Consider the following 23,603-nt stretch of genomic DNA (forward strand, 5'->3'; position numbering starts at 1 on the left):
TTTCTTTCTAATGGGAATTAAAAAACAAAAAACATCCTTGAATAGAATACATAAACCAACTATCAGCAAACTAAAAGGTAAAGGACATGTGGCAGGACTGGCCAGGAACCTTGGGACTTAAGGAATAACCTGAAGGTAAATTCCCTGGCTTCTTCTTCTTTGTAATTTAATTGTTATTTCATTCTGTCCGGAGTATCTGAGAAGGCCGTAACCTGGAATGCCAAAAGTCTCAACTAGAATATGAAAAGGTAACCAAGAGACACTAATGAGAGATGACACAAAGGTTGGACTTACTAGAAAAGGATTTTTAAAGCTGCTGTCTATACATACTCCAATAATCAATTACAGACACTTGAAACAAAGAAAAAACAGAACGTCTCAACAAGGAAATAAAAATACAGAAAAGGGCTAAATGGAAATGTTAAAAGTGAAACTGTCACCACTGAACTAGAAAAGCTCACTAGCCCTGGCCGGTTGGCTCAATGGTAGAGCTTCGGCTCAGCATGTGCATGTCCCCAGTTCGATTCCTGGAAAGGGCACACAGGAGAAGCGCCCACCTGCTTCTCCACCCTCCCTCTCTCGCTTCTCTCTCTCTCTCTCTCTCTCTCTCTCTTTATCTATCTACCTCTCTCTTCTCCTCCCTTCCTGCATCCATGGCTTAATGGAGCGAGATGGTCCTGGGCGCTGAGGATGGCTCCATGGCCTCCGCCTCAGGTGCTAAAAAAAAAATGGCTCCAGTTGCAACAGAGCAAGGGCCCCAGATGGGCACATCATCGCCCCTTAGTGGGCTTGCTGGGAGGACCCCAGTCGGGGCACATCCGCCCCCATCACTAAAAAAAAAAAAAAGGAAAAGAAAGGCTCACTGATGAGCTCCGGGCCATAATGGAGATGACAGGAAGGAGAGAGGGTGAAACAGTCAAGAGAAACATCAAAACTGAAGAGAAAAAAAAGACTGGGGAAAATGAATAATAAATCCTAACATGCCAATAATTACCTTAGAAGCAAGTCGTCTAAACATGCCAATTGAGGGACTGGTAGAATGAATTAAAGGAAAATGACCCAATTATATGCTGTCTTACACAAAATGCATTTCAAATATAGTAACAGAGTAGGTTAAAGGTGAAAGGATGGAAAATGTTACACTATGCAAACATTTTAAGAAAACTGCAATGGCTTTAGTAATATAAAACAAAATAGACTTCAGAGCAAAAAGAAGTACTAGGGTCAAAGATGGACACTACATAGTGGTAAAAAGGTCAAGTCAACAAGAATATGTAATAATCTTAAATGCACCAAATGGCAGAGGAGAATACATGAAATAAGAACTGCCGGGACACAAAGGAAAACCGGAACAAACCGGCTGTCGCTGGGATGCCAGGTCTTCAAAACCCCCATCCTGTAACTGACAGAACTGCCAGAGAGACATCAGTGAGGACAGAGAGGATGAGCAACACCAACGTCCACTAGCAGGATCTTGTCCACATGACAGGACGCTTCACTGGAGAGCAGCAGAACATGCACTCATGAGTGCTCACAGAACATTCACCAGGACAGACTGGATTATGGGCCATGAAACAAACTTCAATGAATATAAATCCTATAAAAAGTGTTCTCTGAGCATACTGAATCAAACTAGCAATTAATAACAGAAAGATAACAGGAAAGTCTCCCAAATATTTGGACATTGACAACTTCTAAATATGGCATGGGCTTAAGAGAAAATAAAGAAAAACACAAAGAAATGCATGAAAACAAAAATACAACACATCAGATTTTGTGGGACACAATTAAGGTACTGCTGGGAGGGGAATCGGCAGTGCTACAGTGGTTACATTATAAAAGAAAAGGCTCAAATCTATAATCTAAGCCTCTATCTCAAAAGGTTAGAAAACGAACAAAATAAACCCAAAGTTACTACAATGAAGGAAGAACAGAAACAAATGAAATTGAAAACAAAGCACAATAGAGAAAAATCAATTGAACCAAAAGCTGGTTATTTGAAAAGAACAGTAAAACTGATAAACTGCTAGCAAGATTGACAAACAACAACCGAGAGAAGGCTCAAACCAATTAAGAAGAAAGGCTATCTCTATAGATCCTACAGACATCAAAAGGAGAATGACATTTGAATTATTGCTTAAATAGGAATGCAAAATGGTACACCCAGTCTAGAAGTTTGGTAGTTTCTTATAAAGTTAAATGCACATTTATTGTAGGACCCAGTAATCACACCCTTGTGTTCACACTAGAGAAATGACAACTATATCCACATAAAAATGTGTATGTGAATATTTATCAAGCTTAATTCATCATAACCGAAAACTGGAAAGAACCAAAACATCTACTAGGTAAGTGGGTCAACAAACTGTAGTACGTCCATGAAATAGAACATTAATTACCCATTAAATAGGATCAAACTCTTGATACACTCAGGGATGTGCCCCAAATTCCCTTTGGATGGACTCAGAGGCATTATTATGCTAAATGAAAAAAGCTAATCCATAAAGTTTACATACTGTATGATTCCATTTATGTAACATTCTCAAACTGACAGAATTAGAGTGATGGAGGACAGATCAGTGGGTGCCTGGGGTGAGGGTTGAGTAGAGGGTGTGATTCAGAGGTAGCGACACAGGGAGCTGCCTTGTGGTGATGAATGTGGACAAGTTCTATACTCTAGCTGTGGTGCTGGCTATAGGAATTTGTAGATATGATACTTTCAAACAAGTACACACACACACACGCACGCAAACATACACCAGAAGAGAGCATGTAAAAACTACTGAAATCTGGATAAGTTTCTGGCTGAGTTATGGTTATAGCCCCATGTCAGTTTCTTGGTTTTGGTAAAGGGCTTTGCTTATGTTAGAGGTCATCCCAGGGAAGCTGGACAAACATCACACAGGAAATTGGTACCATCTGTGCAACTTCTTGTGAGTCTGAGTCTATTTCAAAATAGAAAGTACTTTTTAAAAAAGTGGTTTGTGCCCTGGCCGGTTGGCTCAGCGGTAGAGTGTCGGCCTAGCGTGCGGAGGACCCGGGTTCGATTCCCGGCCAGGGCATACAGGAGAAGCGCCCATTTGCTTCTCCACCCCTCCGCCGCGCTTTCCTCTCTGTCTCTCTCTTCCCCTCCCGCAGCCAAGGCTCCATTGGAGCAAAGATGGCCCGGGCGCTGGGGATGGCTCTGTGGCCTCTGCCTCAGGCGCTAGAGTGGCTCTGGTCGCAACATGGCGACGCCCAGGATGGGCAGAGCATCGCCCCCTGGTGGGCAGAGCGTCGCCCCTGGTGGGCGTGCCGGGTGGATCCCGGTCGGGCGCATGCGGGAGTCTGTCTGACTGTCTCTCCTTGTTTCCAGCTTCAGAAAAATGAAAAAAAAAAAAAAAAAAAAAAAAAAAAAAAAGTGGTTTGTACATATAGGGCATATTCCTCAGTGGTACTTCATATAAGAGCAAAAATCATGAAATATTCTTTAGCCAAGATGATCTATATGTTTTAGAATCCATAAATTTCTTCAATCTCTAATACCCCTTCCTTGACTGGGGATAAACCTTACAAGCTTAGGGAGTCTTCGTGAGCAGACAGCTGGAGAACGCCCCGAGCCAGACTCCTTGCACACCAGCTCAGGCTGTGAAACCTGCTTTAATCTCACCATGTCTCTGTTTCCCACATGTGAGACTAGTACTCAACCTGCCTCAAAGTGCACCTGCTGAAGACCACAGCCCTATCACTGGGCACAGGGCTCAAATCTCAGTCCAGGTTTTGCCAGTTAGTGGCAATACAACGTTAGGCAGGTGCTCGCCTCCAGAGGAGAAACATCGGAACTCCCCTGTTTATGGCCTTGTGGGCCAGGCCTACACTGTCACCGTGGTCTGCAATGTGAAGCTTTGGGACGCAGTTACTCCCTCCGTGGGCATCGCTGCTGCACGGAGATCAGCCAAGTGTCACAGGACTCTGTCAGAGATTGCTGTGAACCCTACTCACCAGGACCTCCAGGAGGCTGACCCTGTCAACAGTCCTGGGGACAATGACAATCCAGAGGAAAGGGGTTTGCAAAGTGTCTGTTCATAAAAAAATGAAAGGGGGTAAAAATGTCTGTTTTCTTAAACATATAGTAGTTTGAGAAATTCAGCACTGGACCTATCCAAAATGGAGGGTAGTTAGAGAATACCTCCTCCACTAAGAGCCCAAAATCCATCTCCTGTTTTAGTATTATGCTGATTTTACATACACACATAAATATATATTATATATGTTGTATGTACAAATAGGATATATAATATAAATAATATTATATTGCCCCTTCTTCTCTCTCCCTCTCTGAGGCATGATTTCTTGGAATCATTGGACACTTAAACCCTGCCAGGGTCAATCTTCCACACGCCTGTTTGAGAATGGCTGTTGTCTGTCTGTTCTTATTCTATTCACCCCATACTGCCTCTTTAGCTCTCTGGGCCTCACCTCAAATTTCAGAGGTGTGTGTGACGGGAGAGAGGGGATAAGGAACAGGTGTTTGCTCTCAGAGGTACCCTCCCCGACATGCTCCCTCCCTCCTGCATCCCTCCTCTACTGAGAGAGCCTACTCCATGGGGCCCGCAGCCCGGTGCACACAGCAGTGCCACAGACACGGCACATGAACTCTAGGAAAGCGGTTCCCTGTTCTTTTTCCCTCCATACTGTGCAGGACAGCAACAAAGTTCAGCTTAGACTCTGCACTCAGCCCAAGTCTTTAGAGGGCTGCTGTTCCTTTAGCTGGCATGCCCAGTCACTCCCAGATCAAATCAGCCTCCTACCAGCAACTCGAGAAAGGCTTTGTCCAAACCTGAATTTTCGCTTTTGTAGACCTAAGGCAGTCAAGACACAGTAATGTGACAGTCTCCTCTGTGTTTTGTGTTGAAATCATGTCAGTTGAAGTGTAAAGCTATTTTATTATTACAAATATAAAATATCATATTAATAACTGTGAAAGCTATTACTGTTTTGAAAGACCTTTCAAATAGTTAATCGAGTAGAGAAGTAGGCTGACAATTAGTACTATTAGAGCCATTAAAATGACTTGAAGAGCATGTACTCTGTGAGCTGACAGATATTTATAACAATTTTTTAAAAGGGCAGAGTAAGAGATTTATATCAAAATTCTTCTTGGACACAACCCAAATACCATTTCATTGGTGAACTGGTAAACAAATCACAGAATGGAATATTATTCAACAATAAAAAGGGAATAGCTAGTGATGAATACAATAGAATGAATGACTCTCAAATACATTACACCAAGTCAAAGAAGTCAGACTCTAAGGTTAACCACTCTCTAAAGATGGAACCATATAAAGAGAAAGCAGTTTAGTGGTTGCCAGGGGCCAGAAGTCAGGGGAGGGGATGACTGCAAAGGGGCATGAGAGAACTTTCTGGGGTGACGGATATGTTCTGTCTCTTGACTGTGGTAGTGGTGGTTACATGAGTGTGTTTGTAAAAACTCACAGAATTGTAGAGCCAAAAGGTGATTTTACAGTATGTAAATTATCCCTTAATAACCTGACACCCCCAAAAAAGGATTTACACTATAATTCTAATATTTATAAAATTGTTTGTTATACTAGCCTACATAATAGCAAACAAAAAAATCCTTCCAGCTCTGGCCAGAGAGTTTGGTTGGCTGGTTAGAGTGCCATCCTGATACACAAAGGTTGCTGGTTCAATCCCTGATCAGGGCACATGGAAATGGACTGATGTTTCTATTTCTTTCTCTCTCAAATCAATAAAATTAAATTTTTAAAAAATCCTTCAAGAATCATATGAATTTATTTGATTCCATATAGGGCTAAGTGTCTTAACAAATACACATTCCTACTTTAAAATCTTGGAAGAGGATGAGTTAAAACAGAGTGTCTGCTTTGCCACATCATTATTTCATAAGGAGGGAATAAGACCTTCACAATACCTTCAAAATCATATACAATATCCATAATAATTCATTTCTGAGGCAAACGATACAGTGAGTATGAAGAAGAAAATAAACTGTTATGGATCCCCTCTAAGATGAATAAATAATAAAAAAAATTAAAAAATAAAATAAACTGTTATGGAAAAATGAGTTACTTCTTCAAACTCTCGCTTGCTCCCTGGCCTGCGCTGGTGTTGCAAACTCGACATATCCTGCCTGCAGGAGGAAATCTAGCAAAAGGCACTGCTGAGAAAGTGCTGTCAGACTTTTAAAAACTGCCTAATAGAAACTAACAGCATTATAATCACTGATTTTTAAAGTAAAAGTTCAGATCTACTGATCTGTTTTTGAAGTTCTTTTATAGTTATCCCACTGAGTCCTTTGCACCATTCTGCCAGAAGGCGCTGTGGCCCATCTGAGCCCCTCATGTCTGTCTGGGTGGGGGTGGGCTGGGGGGGCTGGCCTTCTTACCTTGTATCACGGGAAGGTAAAGGTGGTATTGATCGAGTTCGCCACTGAACACAGCAAAAGCCTGGCGCTTTAGCAGCATGGCTTTCTGCTCAAAACTTGAGAATAGTTTCAAGGAACTGCTCTGCATGTCTAGAGCAAATATAGGAAATAAATTCCACTTAGTGAGAAAACTACAATGAAAGGTAACCGATAAGAAATTTATACTAATGTAATTCTTATTTTCCCTGATGAAAAAACTACGATCTTGATTAAATAAGGGTATGTAGTTATTATATTTATTTGTTTATAAAAATACTTATTTCTTGGCCCTGGCCGGTTGGCTCAGTGGTAGAGCGTCAGCCTGGCGTGCAGAAGTCCCAGGTTCGATTCCCGGCCAGGGCACACAGGAGAAGCGCCCATCTGCTTCTCCACCCCTCCCCCTCTCCTTCCTCTCTGTCTCTCTCTTCCCCTCCCGCAGCGAGGCTCCATTGGAGCAAAGATGGCCCGGGCGCTGGGGATGGCTCCTTGGCCTCTGCCCCAGGCGCTGGAGTGGCTCTGGTCACAACAGAGCGACGCCCCAGAGGGCAGAGCATCGCCCCCTGGTGGGCAGAGCGTCGCCCCCTGGTGGGCATGCCGGGTGGATCCCGGTCGGGCGCATGTGGGAGTCTGTCTGACTGTCTCTCCCCGTTTCCGGCTTCAGAAAAATACAGAAAAAAAATACTTATTTCTTTAATGATACTTAATGATAAGGGATTAGAAAAAGATGAGACATTGAAAAACTTTAATGAATTATGTGAAACTTATCATAACTTTCAAAAGTATTTCTCCACGACAAAGCTATAGAACAGCTTGCTAAGACATCCTGCCAATGGATGGCACTGCAAAGGCTCCCTCATCTAGTCCTGGCAGGTTCCACCCAGCACAGCACTGTTTGTGGCGTGAAGGCACCACGAAGGCTGAAGTGCAGTTCTGAAGTACATGGTCAAAACTGATTACGGTGGTGGCGTTGGGCCCTTCAAGTGTGACGTATGTGCTAGTAACACAGAACTTACTCATTAAATCTTTGAACATTGTTTTCTCATGCGTCAGAAGATGGTCAATAATGGACTTCCAACTGGATATTAAAAAAAAAAGGCAAAATTAGTTAAATACCCAAAAGAGGACAGTCTGATTAAAAGCATCAAGAAAAGACCATGCCCCTTTAAGATCTACTAAAAACTACTTTCTGAAAAGCTAGTGAAATTAATAGCTTTTATAAGAGGGAAAGCTAAGCAAAATCTTTTCATTTATAACTGTAACACAGGGAATAAATAGCGGAATGAGTAACACAGGGAACAATGAGTAAGTCCCAGCTGGCCATAAAAGAAAACAAACTGTCAAGGCACTCTGGTTTTTCCAATGGTTGCCCTTGCACACGCTCACACAGGAGGATGTTCACACACTCGTGTTGACAGGAACAAGTGGGAGGCAGGGAAGACAAACATATCTTCAAGTAGACTCCCTGGGAGGTGAGCGGGGTGAGAGCCACTGGGCTCTGGCATGGCAGGGCAAGCTTCCAGGTCACACACAAAAGCTGAACAATCCCCACTCTCTACCCCTGCCATGAATAAGGCCACATTCAGCCACACCCAGAGGACAGTCACTGTGGTATTGTTGCCCTCAAAGGAAAAGGCACAGACGTTCACCTCGTGGCTGTATCTCATTGGCTGCAAGGTCTCAAGGAGAACTCGTGAGTGCGAGCTGAGAAGTGAGACAGGGACAGCAGTGCCAGGCCCCCGTCATGCCAAGGTAAGCAGTGCTACACCAAGACCCTCCGGTGCCCCGCAGTGAGCTCCTTAGGAACAACATGCTCTTAATGGAAATTCTTTTGATTAAACAAAACAGCACCTCTGTATTTTTAAAAGACTTAATTCCTTCCCTATGAACACACAGCAAACACTGGACTCTGACAGAGATGTCCTACTAATGCTAACTCTGCTCCCTTGCAGATATGAAATTATTTATGGAACATGAAACACTTTCTCCAGTTGGAGATTCTGGGAACGTTTTATCGGGACAGCATTTCTTACTGCATGCAGGACGTGTCCATCTGAAAGAAAGCAGGGTCCAAGAACAGTTCCACGACTTCTTTCTTCCAGGCCCGTTTCGTGTAGGCATAGCCGCTCAGAGAGCTCAGCAGCTGAGCGCCGGCCCGGAAGCTGGGAGCATTGTACGTGCTAATTGTGGATGGGAAGAGAGAGGGGGCTGGTCAGATTCTGCCCAGAGTCAGACGCTGCCCAGGGTCAGACGCTGCCCAGGGTCAGACGCTGCCCAGGGTCAGACGCTGCCCAGGGTCAGACGCTGCCCAAGGTCGGCTGCTACCCAGAGTCAGCCAGTAGGTGCTTCTCCCACAACCTGCTGTCCTGTACATGGGTGGGATAGAGTGGCGAGACGTTACCTGTGGTTGCGCAAGTAAGGAAACACGTAATAAAGCAGGCGGGAGATCAATGGCACGGCTTTCTCCTTTTCGTCACTTCGATAAACCATGTCCAGGAGAGATGCCACAACCTGGAAGAATGGGATCACAATAAAACAAATCTTCTGAGCCAAGTGATGGTAAGACATTTAGTTCTCAAGGTATATAGCGTCTAACAGAAAACTCCACAGTGCAGCTTGAGGCCAAGACTGACTTGAGCTCACCTGGGACAGTGTGGCCCATATTCACTGGCAACTGAGGAGGTGGGCCTTCCCAAAGATTCAGGACGCAGTCCCTTCCATAAGAGATGACAGTCAGGTGTGTACTCACCTCTGCCAGGAGAGAGAGAGCTTGCACACTGTACACAGAGGGGGCAGACGCAGACACCATGGTTGAAGCAGCAGTAGCAGCATCTGTTAACAGAAGAGGCATCTGTGTGGTAACCACGATGGACGGGTCATCATTTATGCCCTCATAAACATGAGTCATAAGTTTCTACCTTGTATACTGATTATGTATATAAATATAACTTAGGGATTCCTCTCTGTTAACACGCTCAACTTTGGCAACTAATCATCTGTATATTTTGAATAAATAAATTAACACCAACTCACTGTCTTCCTCCCCTTTTCTGTTCTCACCATCATTCTAGGAACATCAGCCTTCCCTTGGATGATCCATCTAACATCTGGCCTCTGAGATCCTTGACCTTTTCTCTTCCAACAAACGTTGATTCTGCTCTAGCTATTGGAGACTGCAAGCTGACAGGGTCCTTGCGGTTTAGATTTTGGGGGACCGAGGTGTGGGAGACTGGCAGTAAGCTGACAGTCTGCCAACCTCCACCTCGCTTGCTTAAGTTGCTAAAGCCTAAGTTTTTCCCCACACCTCCATGTTAGCTGTGATGCTGGAGTATTTCTACATGATCCATCCCCACTTGTTTGATTAAGTTGCTAGAGGCAATTTACATGCCCTTCCTCTCACCCTTTGTTTGTTCTGATGTTGGTTGATTTCAGTTATGCATGGTGGGGAGATTATTGTTATGCCTTAAATGGATTCCAGTTAATGCCTCAGATGTGTGACTTTGTATCAGAGACTTCCTTATTTGCATACAGCTCTGCATTATATAATAAAGCAGACAGGGGGCATTACTTTGCTCTGGCTTGCCATCAGCTTGCAGAGGCCTACCAATCCCATCCTTTTTTTCTCTCTGAGTGTATTTTTTCATTCTGCACCATTCTCACTCAGGACCTGGACAATTACTAGCCGCGCTGGTCCACAGCATCCAGCTCTGGCAATTCTTGAACCCTTGTACAGACCTCCAGTCCCTGAGTCTACCACTTTAACTACCCATCAGCTCCTCCAGGCCTTCACTGCTCTACCTCCTCATCCACCCCCCATGGCCTATCATCGACCTCGCACACATCCTTAACTCTTTCTTCCCTCCCCCTCTGAAGTTCCTACCCACACAAATGCGATGCTGGCTGACCCCAGAATCTGCCCACGTAGTTTGGTTGTTTTGTGTGGCTAACTGCTCTGAAACTGATCCTGCTTTATTTCATGAGCATGAATCTTGAAAGAGACCCAATGCTACGAGATAATCCCACCACATACCCTTCAGCAGTATGCTGCTTTTCTCTCTGCAACATAATTCTTTCCCATCCTCTCTCAGTAACCAATACTACCCCTCCCTTTTCAACTAATAACCTCACTTCCTACTTCACTGAGAAAATTACTGCAGTAGAGTGGGAATGCCCTCAGTTTGACCACTATGAGTTATTAACTGGAAGCATTTACCTCCACATGCACTGCACCTTGTGTCCTGTTGTAGGAGACCTGTCCCCAGCTCCTGTCCAAGAGCAGTGACTCCATTTCTGATATTAATCCCAGCTCTGTGACCACCAGGGCTTTGCGTTCTCATTACCCTTTCTCTCTCTGGGATTAATTTCTTCCTCTCTGATGTAACATTTCATCACTACACAAATACGCTTTGGCATGCTCCCAGTTAAAAATGAAAACACAAAGAAGGGCGTTCTTTGGTCCCCAGTTCTCCTTGGTCACTGCCCTACTGACAACTGAGCTTCAAGGATTTAGTGCAGACCCTGCCTCCTGTTCCTCATCTCCCCTCCTCTCCCCCACCCCCTCCAATCTAGGGTCCACCCCAGTGACTGCCACATTAGCAGGTAAGGACAGTAGTCTCTGTCCCTATCTCACTCTCCTTCTCAAGAGCCTTCTGCTGTGGTCCCCCTCCCCCTTGAATACTTCCCTCACGGTTTCTGGGACGCTGTGTTCTTGGCGTTTCCCACACCCCAGTGAGCATGTGTCTTTTCTGGCTACTTTTCTTTTCCAGATATCTCCAATGAAATCTGGGCAAAACCTGGCTCAAATTCACTGTCCAAAGTGTTCTTGCTTCAATCTGCTCCACCTCAATAAACTGCTTAAGACAAAAGCCTAAGTCATCCTTGAAGGTCTTTTTTTTAAAAGACCATGTCCACCTGCAATCCATCGGCAACTTCTGTTGACTCTGCATTTAAATCAGTCCACCTTTTCCCTACTGCCACAGCCTCCAAGCTGAGCCGACAATTTCTCTTGCCCAAATCACTGTGAAATCCTTTTAATTGGATTCCAGTTTCCGCCCTCACTCCATACAGCCTATATGTTCACCGCAGCCAAAGTGATGTTTTCTGAAGACTAAGACCCCATCACTGCTCTACACACCTGAATGGCTTTCCACAGCAAGTGGGATGCAGTCCAAGCCGGTGACAATGCTCGATGTCAAGCCCGACAACCTCCGGCCCCCACTCCCTCCCTGACCTCTTCCACCAGTCACTAAGCTCTGGCCACATTGGTTCTCCAGTTTCCTGGTCTAAGCCACTCCCACCTCAAGGACCTGCCATCTCCTCCTGGCAGTGTCTTCCAGGGTCTTTGCATGCCTGCCCCCTCACCCTTCTTGGGGATATGTTCTATAACATCTCAGGTGGCCCATGTCCCCCTCCCAGTCACTATTTATAATATTACTTTGATTTCCTTAGACTAGAAAGAGCCACCTAAAATTCTCTTGGTAATATACTTTTTAATTTTTGGTCCTTAAATAAACTTTTGTTTGAAATAATTTTAGATTTTTCAGGAGAGTTGAATCTTACTTTTGTTAACTTAGCTTTGGACTATCCTCTTCCACGCCCCCCTCCCCAAGAGCAGAGGCCCCGCCCACTTTGTTTGTTGCCGTGGCGCCTGTGCCCAGAACAGTGTGTGGCTGCACACCAGACATGTGCTTACAGGTGAGGACCAGCATATCCACCGCACACAAAAGCTTTCAGAGGAGAAGGACATGCCACTGTGAAGTCCCATTCCGTATCATGAGTTATGAGGCTAATATGTATACTTAGTTTGCTCAAGACGGAAACAACATATAGTTGTGATACAAACACTCAGGTTTTTGGTACTCTATAACTTGTGAACTAAGTCTTACTGGGAAATTCAAAAGTCATCTCAAACTTTTGAATGTTATGATTTCCTAAAAAAAAAAAAAAAAAAAGAAAGAAAAAGAAAAAATCAGGTAATTACTACAGTATTATCTTAAAGTAAAAGTTAATTACTGCACAAAAGCCAGGCCAATCACCAGATTGGGGACAGTGAGCACAGCAGGCTGGTGGTAGAGATGAGGTCAGTCTGCATCCATACACATGACAGAAGCACCTGAGGGCAAATCAGCCAAGGGGATGTAAGCGCCCTTTTTCTAGACCCACAACCAACAGCATAACCATAGCCTGAGAAAGCCTAATGGTTGGTTTATACCAGCCAATGGCAGTATACTAGCTGCAGTATCTTCACTACAGAGTATAGTTCTTTTTCTTATGCAAACCACTAAACTGGCTAGCAAGCAAACACAGCAGAAGTGATGGACGGTGCTACCATGGTTTGTCTGGCACACCACCCTCTCTCCTCCTGAGAGAAGGGCCCCCTTTCAGGTGGGAGCCCATTTCTCATGGCACCGAGTACCAATCCTTCCTCCACTGCTTTGGTCAGCCGTGTGGCCCAGCAAGCCAACCGGAATCTCTGCATGGAACTTAACCTCATCTGAGCACTGGTGCCTGCTATGCCTAGAACCAGATAGCAACACATGGGCTTCTCACAGGCAAATGGTCTTGTGTTGCTTTTGTTTCTGCCAGTCTAAAACGGGATTCTGATACTTGAAGGAGCAAAGAGCCCTGACTTCTCCACACCTCTTCCCACATATAGTAACAATCACAAGTTCAGCTTTGTTTCTGCTGATGTAACTACTGCCAATGACAGAGGCAGAGGTAATAAGATAGAACAGTTTTTTACCATCTACTTTGTGGCAGACATTGTGCTATTGAGAATACAGAGGTTTTTGGGGCTTTTTGTTCAATGTAAATAAAACTGAGACCAAACTAATTTTCTCATCCGGTGTTAAGCAATATTGGACTGGATATACTTTCCTGTCCTGTGTTAAATAATACCAAGAAATAGCAAGGATAATTACTTGCTCCAAGATAGACTTAATCCTGAAATAATAACTATAAACCAATAAAAATAGTTGGCCCTGACTGACTGGCTCAGTGGTAGGACATCAACCCAGCATGTGGATGTCCTAGGCTCACTCCCTGGTCAGAGCACACAGGAGAAGGGACCATTTGCTTCTCCTCCCCTCCTCCTTGCCCTTCTCTCTCTCCTCCTCCCACAGCCATGGCTTGAACCACATGGTTCAATTGAGCATGACGGCCCCAGGCACTGAGGATGGATTCATGGAGCCTCTGCCTCAGGTGAGAAAAATGTAGCTCAGTAGTGAGCATGGCCCCAGATGAGCAAAGCATTGGCCCAGACAGGGGTTGCTGGGTGGATCCCAGCTGGGGTGCATGCGGGAGTCTATTTCCCCTCCTTTGACTTAAAAAAAAAAGTTAACGTATCAAAACGAGTAACGTGCTTAGCAAGATCCGCTCTGGCTCCTCACCTTGCGCTGTGCCCACAAATCCAAAGGCGTTTTAGAGATTATCTTTGTCCATCCCAACCAATGCCCACACTGAAAGACCTGGCACAGACAACTCAGTCTTTGCCCTACTGGCCTATAAATATCCTCCTCTCCCAATCTCCCTGTTGAGACACACTCCTGAGACTGCCAAGTTTCTCCCTCACTGCAGGTCTAACAACCTCAGGTCTGCCTGATTGACAGACTTATCTGGTGATCTTTGGGGCAATGGCAATGGACAACCTTGTAGACTATTGCATTTAATTCAGGCTCTTCAAGAGTATCTGACTGATCAGTGGATCTTGGAGTAGACAGGCAAGTCTCCCCACGACTTTCCTAGGAAACTTTACCTCGTAATAAAACTGGGTGTGCCTGATCTATGTGCCTTCCCTTACAAATCTTCACATCCTGGGCAATGATGAAACACTGGATTCCGAGAGGCAAGGGTGTATCAGCCAGAAATGAAATACACATGTAGATGCCTGACAACAGTTTGTTGGTTTACTATTTCTTTCCACAGTTCCATAAAAACAAACAAAAGACAAAAACAAGCAAAAAAAATCCTATACATTCTTTTTTTGTGTGACAGAGACAGATAGGGACAGACAGGAAGGGAGAGAGATGAGAAGCATCAATTTTTTTTTATAAATAAATTTTTATTTTAATGGGGTGACATCAATAAATCAGGGTACATATATTCAAAGAAAACATGTCTAGGTTATCTTGTCATTCAATTCTGTTGCATACCCATCACCCAAAGAGAGATTGTCCTCTGCCACCTTCTATCTAGTTTTCTTTGTGCCCCTCCTCCCCCCCCCCTTTTTTTGTATTTCTCTGAAGTGAGAAGCAGGTCAGACAGACTCCCACATGAGCCCAACTGGGATCCACCCAGCGTGCCCACTAGGGGGCAATGCTCTACCCATCTGGGGTGTTGCTCCGTTGTGGCCGGAGCCATTCTAGAGCCTGAGGCGGAGGCCATGAAGCCGTCCTCAGTGCCCGGGCCAACTTTACTCCAATGTAGCTTTGGCTGCAGGAGGGGAAGAGAGAGACAGAGAGGAAGGAGAGAGGGAAGGGTGGAGAAGCAGATGGGCGCTTTTCCTGCTTGCCCTAGTTGGGAATTGAACCCGGGACTTCCATATGACGGGCTGATGCTCTACCACTGAGCAAACTGGCCAGGGCCAAGAAGCATCAACTCTTTGTTGTTGTTCATTGATTGCTTTCTCATATGTGCCTTGATCAAGGTGGCTACAGCAGAGCAAGTGACCCCTTGCTCAAGCCAGCAACCTTGGGCTTGAAGCCAGTGACCTTGGGCTTCAACCCAGCAACCCTACACTCAAGCTGGCGACCCTGGGGTTTCAAACCGGCATCCTCTGCATCCCAGTCCGATGCTCTATCCACTGTGCCACCACCTGGTCAGGCTCTCCCTCTTTTTTTTAATCCCACAGATTTTTCTATCCCTCAGACCATGCAACCTGTCCTAGGAGATTCCTTCTGCAGACTCTATCTAGGCTCAGTGAGGGATTAACACAATAGCATGTCACTAGCAACACTGCTAGTGGAATCCTACTGTTTATCATACACACGACTAATGTTGTGAGAAGTAAAAGCAGAGTCTACTCTTCAGGGAAACCCTGCCGGCCAGCAGCGGCAGTGTCTGCCCCTTCCACACCTACCGCACAGATCTTCCTCGGTGTCCGAGTCCTCCAGAGAGACCTGCGGCTGTGCCTTGACCTCCAGGTTTCTGCTTAGCCAGCTGGTTTGTTCCAAGGAAGAACCCGCAATGTTCGCCACGGCTTCTAGGATTTTTTGAGTGACTTCCTGAGAAGAATCAGGAGGAGGAGGGAAAAAGGTTCACTGAGAAAAAGAATGCTAAGTGCCTAAAAGAGCACCACCCAGTAGAAATGCAATGCAAACCGTCACTGTGAGCCCTCTGGGTAATATAAAATTTTCTAGGAGCCAGATTAAAAGGTAGTTGAAAGAAACAAGTTGATAATATTGAACCCTCTGTATCCAAAACAGTACTAACATGTAATCAATAGAGAAATTATTAACAACATTTTGCATTCTTCTTTTTGGTACTGTCTTTGAAATCAGTATGCATATTACTTAAAGGATATTCAGCTCAGATGAGCCACATTTCATGCTCCGCAGCCACATGTGTCTGTGACTACTGTATTTGTTGACCAAGATAAGAGACAGAGTATAAAGAGAATTTCACACTGTACACTGCATCTAGCAGATCACTTTTCTGGTTTCTCTAGAACCAGGGGTCTTACTAGAACTGTTCCTTTCAACAAGACATCAAGGAACCTTAAATAAATTGAACGGACTCCAAGGGGGTGAAGAATAGTCATCCACATCAGGAGAGCTCCATCAGAGAAGGATTTACTCAAGTAGCCGGAATAGAGACCAGAACTCTAGCCAGTTTCTCAGGCCAGCGTCACTGAGCACCACCAGCTAAGAGCAGCTGTCGGTCTGTGATACCTGAAGGCAGAATAATCCCGATGCCCCTGTAAGCCCAGCAGCTGTGTTCGGGCATGAAGAGAGAGCACGCCTGCCTGCTGGGTGGTGAGGAAGGTGCACCCTGAGGCCAATGTCTGAAGGGGAAGCCAGCCTGTATGTAACAGTCCTCACAAGGTTTGGTCAGGCACGTGTTACCCAAGTGCTGGGCACAGCGCCTGCACGTTCATGACGCTTCTCTTCTACAAGGAAAGGCCAAAGGAGCCACCTCACTTTCTAATGAAGCTCCAGTGTACCTCACTCAGTACTGGCTCAGAGATGGGGCCTGCACAGACCTTTCACAAATCCAGGGATCCTAACAATCAGCAGTAATGCCACCAATGCCACAAAACATCCATCCCAGCTTACATCAATCAAAGCCTTTGCATCGAGAAGCTCTTCCATCAGTGACTAAAACGGCTGAAGGGCAGGGATTTTTCTAACTGTATCATCCCATCTATTTTTAGTGGCATTTCACTCTAAGGACAAGATCTTCCTCTCCTTTGGGTAAGTTCACCTTTAATTTTCAGTACTTTTAAAATTCCCTATGAGTATGTATTGCTTTAATCAGGGGGTGGGGGAGAAAATGTTTAGGGAAAGAAATCCAGTTATAGAGATGGACTCATCCCAATCATACTTCGGGCAGGTCCACACGTGCCTGCGCACAGCGGGAAGGAAGGGTGGCTTGAAAATTCCTCAGCAGGTGTGCAGGCTGAACACAAGACCCTTCCCCATGAGAACATCAAGCCATCTGTTTCTGAAGACAGAAATGGAGGAAGCAGAGATCCAGTTCTGCCCAGTGCTAACTACCCCAACGCAGCCCTCTGAGGGTGGATGCCACTCCTGGGGCAGCAACAACGGCTGAGCTGCTCTCACACTGACCTGCAGGTCCTTCTGATCCTTCTTGCTTTCCAGGCTGGGGGTTCGCGTCACAAAGTCGTTCAGCATGCTGCGGAGAGACAGTCAGCTTCAGGCTGGGAACGCTGCTGAAATGCAACATACTCCGGCAGGAAATGCGGCCACGCAAGTGCTGGGACAGGGTACCTGAGCAACAGGAAGTGTCCCGGGGGAGCCAGGTTCAACTGCACGGACTCCTTTAACACACCCAGCAACGAAGGGAAGTTCTCCTGCAAGGCTGGTACTGGGAGCCTAGTTCCAAAACACAGGAAAAACACCCACCCGTGAAGAAGTCAAAACAAAATGTTTGTTTATAAGCAGATTTTAGGTCCGGACAGCTGGGAAACAGAGGGAAGATGGCACATCTGACTGATTTGTTTATTCTTTTTTCAATTATAATAGACACAAGCTAAATGTTGGTTTTCTGGCAAGAACCTGGAGTCTGGAGACCCAAAATCCTGAGGCTAACAGGCCAGATGCTCCTGGCTTCCTCCCTACAAAATAAAAGTCTTAACCTAAAGGGTTGTCTCTGATCATTTAGGCCTGTCTACATCTAACATTTGGCTTCTCCAACAATGGTGGTGACACAGTCACCCACCTGAAGATGGTGAAGTGATAGGCCAGGAGTCACCACCAGGAGGCTGATCTTCAGGAGCCTCAGGTCAGCCTTCATGGGGCAGGAGGAGGATTCAGGGTTGTTGCCATTGCCCCAGGCCGCAGGTTCAAGTCCTGGTCCCAGACTTACCCCCGAGCGACCTCAGCAGTGGCCCCTCTGCAAAGGGAGAATGGTAACATCTACCCTGCAGCTGCTGGGAAAGTTCACGTCACTTAGGCCACTGGAGCAGACACTCACTGTGGTCACCGCATGTCAGCTATCACGAGCCGTGACCAGCTCCTCTAACTCCAGGAGGAAAAAACTACCATGATGCTTGTGGGTGAAGAAGGGTCCAGACCTGGTCTGAACTTAACCCCAGACGCAAGGACCCGTGGGATGATGAGCCTTCCCGTGACTGCAAGATGTGGTGAGTGGGAAAAACTATGGAATATGAACCAAGGAGCCTGTACCTGGTTGTCAGATTTACTTACTGTAAAACTCCTGGGCTTCCCTGGGAAGGGGTCTCTGCCCCCTTCACACTTGCACCTGCAGCAGAGAGTGCCCCACCCAGGAGAGGGGTATGGGAGCTGCACCCTGGAGGTGCCACTGTAAGATCTGAAGGAAGGGTCCCCTCCCTCTCTGGAGCAAAGCCTGGGAAACCTGCTCCAGCACCTCCTGTGGCTGAGACAGCCAAATGTGGAGATTAAGCTCAGAATCCCAGGCAGAAGCCCCCCAGCACAACACCCAGGAAAGCCCCACATGCAATCACTTCTCCTTTTTCTGAATGGATTCTTGAATACTTTCCTTTTTCTCCCTGGTATCAATTTAATGCACACTGCCTCTTTGAATGTTTACCAGGCCCCACATGAAGCTTTGCTAACGTCCTGCGTTCAGCACACAGATTTTAGTATGTAAGGTTAGACATCTGGGGAAGGAAAAGTCAGACTGTCAGCGCGTTCCCACACCTCAGGAAGGAAAGAGGACACCGTAAGGTATTTTCTGCACTAAGACTCTCCAGCAGTCACGGCGAGGACTTGAGCTAATCACACAGTAGCATCTGTACTGGGGAGTGGTCTGGGGCCGCTTTACCTCTGGATGAACACCTGGCAGAACTGCAGCACAGGGATGTCCACAAGCGGTGACTTCTGAAAATCAAAGCAAAACCCCATCATGCCACGTTGGTAGGAGATGAGGCTAAACAACAGTTAGAATTCAAAGTGAAACCCAGTCTGTGTCCTAACAAAGCGAAGCTTTTTAGCCAAAGAGTCTTTAAAATATAGTAACAGACATGAAAGTATCCCCCATGCGGAACAAAAATAAGTGACTCCTTAAGGCCCCTAATCATTAGTGCCCCTTGTATCAGATGTTCGGAGCAATGCCCACCATGTTTACCTACTGTCACTTCAGGCTCTTACCAAGCACACAGGGAAAATTTGCCATGATTAACTAATCCCCCAAACAAAGAGGGGGGGCAATGTTGACCTTTCTGAATACTTGCAACTAGCTATAGACAAGAGACAATTTAGACCACTAACTCAGCACAAGGAATTCCCCCAAACCCAGCCTAGTAACTTTTCCAAATCTCAAGTGGCTGGAATTACTCAGGCATTGGTTTCCTCCTTGCTCATTAACAGCTATTTGTAGAAATTATAGAAGTAGAGCTAATTAACTGACCTGACCACAAAACGTAATTTTGTTATTTGAACAGCCAAAACCCAGTCAGGCTAAGATCATGCTTATTTTTTTAGGTTGGAGGCAGAAGTTGCATGCTTTTGAAGAAACTCGTGATGTGAGGGAACAAAAGCCACGAGTGCCTACTCCATCCGTACAAACGCTGTCGCAGAGACTGCTGGCTGCTCACTCGGCAACGCTGTTCATAGGGACAGCCCACCAGCGTGGAAAGTCACCCTCCCGCCCCAAGACTTGCTCAGTTACCATGTGAGTCCGTGCAGGATCTGACGGTCCCTCTATCTCTGCCTGGCTTGTCCTGGGACAAGTGACTTCCAGATTTGTGTACCAGGGCGAAACGGAACAAGACTACCAGAAGCTTGTGGAGACCTGGGGCCGACCTCCGACTAAACACCGGGGAAGTCACCATGGTCATTTTGCGTCGATTCCTTAAGCCCTTAGCTGGTTCCATAGCCTGGTCTCACAGTGTTAACATTCAGGTTGGCTTTTGTCCCCTTTTCTCAATGAGGACACAGGCTGAGGGAGGGCAGGCCAGGATCACTGACACACAAGGCTGATTTTGAGCAAGCAGGTGGAGTGAAGGGCACCAGGGCCCCATGCGTCACTGAAAGGGGAGAAGACCAAGCTCGGCCAGGCCTCCCAGCATGGACGACTCTGCAGAGGGCTTTCCTGGCCACAGGAAGAGGCCCCTTCACAGGAGAAGCCCCTAAGGAGAGCTCTATGCCAAGGCAGATAAGGCCATAAAAACTGCTAAAAATATTTGTGGTTGGTTTTCTCACTGTGGGGTGAAAACTGGCCAAAAAAATTTCTGATTCCAAGGTTCAGCTTTTGCTCACTACCCTGAGTGTGATGTTAATATCTAAAAACACCATTCCTTTTTTTCTTATAAATGTTCACCATGGTAAATATACATAAATTTCCATCAGTGATATTCTGTATATTCACTTTCACATTTTTTGGGCAACCATCACCACCATCCATCATCTTCCCAAACTGAAATTCTGTTCACATTAAACACTGACTCCCTCTCCTCCAGTCCCAGGTGACGACCATTCTACTTGCTATCTCTATGAGTTTGACTACTCTGGGGGCCTCATAAATGAAATCATGTATTTGTCCTTTTAGTGACTGGCTTCACTCAGCATAATGTCTTCAAGGTTCATCCATATTGCAGCCTGGGTCAGGATCTCCTCCCTTTTCAAGACTTAGTAATATCCCACTATACTTATGTAATACCTTTTGTCTACCCATCCATCTGTTGGACACTTGGGTTGTTCTACCTTTCACTGTTGTGACTAATGCTGTTTTGAACACTGGTGTACTGATATCTATTTGAGTAAAATATTTTAATAGTCACTTTGTCCATTCCATTTATTTTCACTTAGGGAATCTTTTTTTTTCCTATCTGTATAATTTTAGATCACTTGATAGAAGGCAATTATTTCAAGGTTGGAATAAATCCCTGGTTTCTGTCAAATTAATTATAATTAAGAAAACAGACTGGATTCTACTTGGGCTCCTTCAAGCCCTCTTCACGATGAGGCCTCACCCTTGGCCTGTGAGGACTGAACCTTTCAGCACAGATGACTTGGTCCGCCCCCAACAGCGGGAGTCGTGAATGACTCCAGTGTGGTTTCTAGCAGCTCAAGGCTGTGTCAAGGCTGAGTTCCCAGGATTATGGGCAGCCCCAAGAACACCTGCCGAGGAAGCTCCAGGCTGCCAGCCGCTCCCAACCTGCCTTCCAGCATTTATAAAGAAAGTGAGTTATAAATCCTTCCCCTGTCCCTTTGAGATGTATACACATCTCCTACAACCCAGGAATGTCTTTGTCAGGGGCCTGGGAGCCTCCCTCTGAAGTACCATAACGACAGGGCCCTGTCTCCCAGTCTCATGGGAGGATAGGAGCTTACCTTCCGCAAGGGCATTAGCAAACCCTGATGGCCTAATCACACTGACACTGACGGACTGCCCCTTCGGGGTTTTGTAATTTTTCTACTTCCCTGACTTTGCTGGAGCCCCTGTTCGTTGCCCCTCCCTGCACTGCCATGCAGTTTAAAATTCCTGGTTACCTTGGCACAAATCAGAATTAAGCTCAGCTCTCTCCCCTACCATAGCAGTTACTGAATAAAATCAGTCTTTACCACCTCTAACTAGTGTCTGGCATTATCTGTGATGCATTTTAACTGCAAGTTCCTTGAAGCTAGTGCCACTTCCTCTTTGTAAAGGTGTCATTCCATTTGTAGCATGGCAGGTACTTGATTGGAACCCAGTACTGGGCAGGGCGGTCTGCAGCAGGGAGCCAAGGACAAGAGAGTGTTCCCACCTTCACAGAGGCGTACCGAAGCCTATGGGGAACATTACACATGCCCTCCCCAAAGCCCAGTAAGAACACCTCTGTTTTACAGCCCAAAGTCCCAGGTGCTCTTGTGACCTATTTCCTTTCCAAACACAATTTTTAAGATGGGCAGTTGAGAACGGCCTGCATTTGTCCAGGGCCCCCGGGCTGCTGACCTGGTCCCCGCGCATCTGCGGCGGCCTCCTCACCACCTCTTTCACCAGGTGGAGCACCGTGTCCGCCTGTAGGGTGCTGAGTGCACAAACCAAGTCGACAAGGGTTAGCTGGGACACGCTTGCTGGCGGGACAATCTGCCAAGAAAAATATAAACAGAGAGAAAACAAAAGTAAGAATGATGCACAGAAAGTATTCTGTAAGAGCGGCCCCTGGAAAAAGAGATTTGTTTTAATCTCTTAAATATTTAAGTGAAAACTGGGTAAAGGACTCTATCAGTGGGAACAAATAGTGAGTTAACCCCTTAATCACAAGATAATCAGGATCTAATACAAATTAGAACCAAGAGGTGCATTTGATGACAGGACAGTGAGATGGGTTACGCTCAGGATTAGATGCCTGTGAGAACAGACACAGTTCACTGGAAGGAAACAGGCTGGCATCAAGACATGGCACCCAGCCTGACCAGGTGGTGGTGCAGTGAATAGAGCATCGGACTGCGATGCGGAGGACCCACATTTGAGACCCCGAGGTCGCCACCTTGAGTGCAGGCTCATCTGGTTTGAGCAAAGCTCACCAGCTTGGACCCAAGGTCACTGGCTCCAGCAAGGGGTTACTCGGTCTGCTGAAGGCCCACGGTCAAGGCACATATGAGAAAGCAATCAATGAACAACTAAGGTGTTGCAAAGCGCAACGAAAAACTAATGATTGATGCTTCTCATCTCTCTCCATTCCTGTCTGTCTTTCCCTATCTATCCCTCTCCCTGACTCACTCTCTGTCCCTGTAAAATAAATAAATAAATAAATAAATGCAGAGTAGAATCATTTTAAAAAAAATTTTCTTACCATCATAGAAAAATGTTTTTATAAATTAAAAAAAGCCTATTATTAGATAGCTCAGTTGGATAGATCATCACCCTGAAGCACAGAGACTGCCTGTTAGATCCCTGGTCAGGGCACATACAGGAACAGATCAACGGTCCTGTCCCTCTCTCGCTCCTTCCCTTTCTCTACAATCAATCAAGTAAATGTTAAAAAAGAAAGCCCAGCATTAACTATGGACTTCAGGAGATAACAGTAAACAAGTAGGGGTGTGGGAGGCTGTGCACCCAGGGGAGGATGTGGGGACTCAGTACCTCCTCCCACTTTGCTGCGAACCTAAAACTGCCCTAAAAAACAAACTCTTTTGAAAAAATGGTTGGTTGTTGTTGTTTTTTTAACAGAGAGAGAGTCAGAGAGAGGGATAGACAGGGACAGAGAGATGAGAAGCATCAATCATTAGTTTTTCGTTGTGCACTGCGACACCTTAGTTGTTCATTGATTGCTTTCTCATATGTGCCTTGACCGTGGGCCTTCAGCAGACTGAGTAACCCCTTGCTCGAGCCAGCGACCTTGGGTCCAAGCTGGTGAGCTTTTGCTCAAACCAGATGAGCCCACGCTCAAGCTGGTGACCTCGGGGTCTTGAACCTGGGTCCTGTATGGCCCAGTCCGACGCTCTATCCACTGCGCCACCGCCTGGTCAGGCAAAAAAAAATGTGTCTTTTTTTTAAAAAAAGCTGTAAGATGGTACCACAACCAGGGAAG

The 23,603-nt window shown here is 45.9% G+C and overlaps 1 protein-coding gene across 5 annotated transcripts in view; it reads right to left on the reverse strand.

Annotated features, from left to right (window-relative positions):
* DOP1B (DOP1 leucine zipper like protein B) overlaps positions 1 to 23,603 on the reverse strand; it is a 98,923-nt gene that overhangs the window by 9,472 nt on the left and 65,848 nt on the right. For all 5 annotated transcript variants that reach the window (XM_066370248.1, XM_066370247.1, XM_066370245.1 and 2 more), the window contains 10 exons: positions 22,022 to 22,156; positions 18,911 to 18,966; positions 17,374 to 17,478; positions 17,212 to 17,278; positions 15,504 to 15,648; positions 9,177 to 9,259; positions 8,829 to 8,938; positions 8,461 to 8,607; positions 7,444 to 7,505; positions 6,413 to 6,541 (listed from right to left, as the gene is read on the reverse strand). In XM_066370248.1, the coding sequence (XP_066226345.1) occupies positions 6,413 to 6,541; positions 7,444 to 7,505; positions 8,461 to 8,607; positions 8,829 to 8,938; positions 9,177 to 9,259; positions 15,504 to 15,648; positions 17,212 to 17,278; positions 17,374 to 17,478; positions 18,911 to 18,966; positions 22,022 to 22,156 (1,039 nt within the window). The remainder of the gene's footprint in view (positions 1 to 6,412; positions 6,542 to 7,443; positions 7,506 to 8,460; positions 8,608 to 8,828; positions 8,939 to 9,176; positions 9,260 to 15,503; positions 15,649 to 17,211; positions 17,279 to 17,373; positions 17,479 to 18,910; positions 18,967 to 22,021; positions 22,157 to 23,603) is intronic.

The sequence above is a fragment of the Saccopteryx leptura genome, chromosome 2 (genome assembly GCF_036850995.1).
Source record: "Saccopteryx leptura isolate mSacLep1 chromosome 2, mSacLep1_pri_phased_curated, whole genome shotgun sequence".
NCBI lineage: Eukaryota > Metazoa > Chordata > Mammalia > Chiroptera > Emballonuridae > Saccopteryx > Saccopteryx leptura.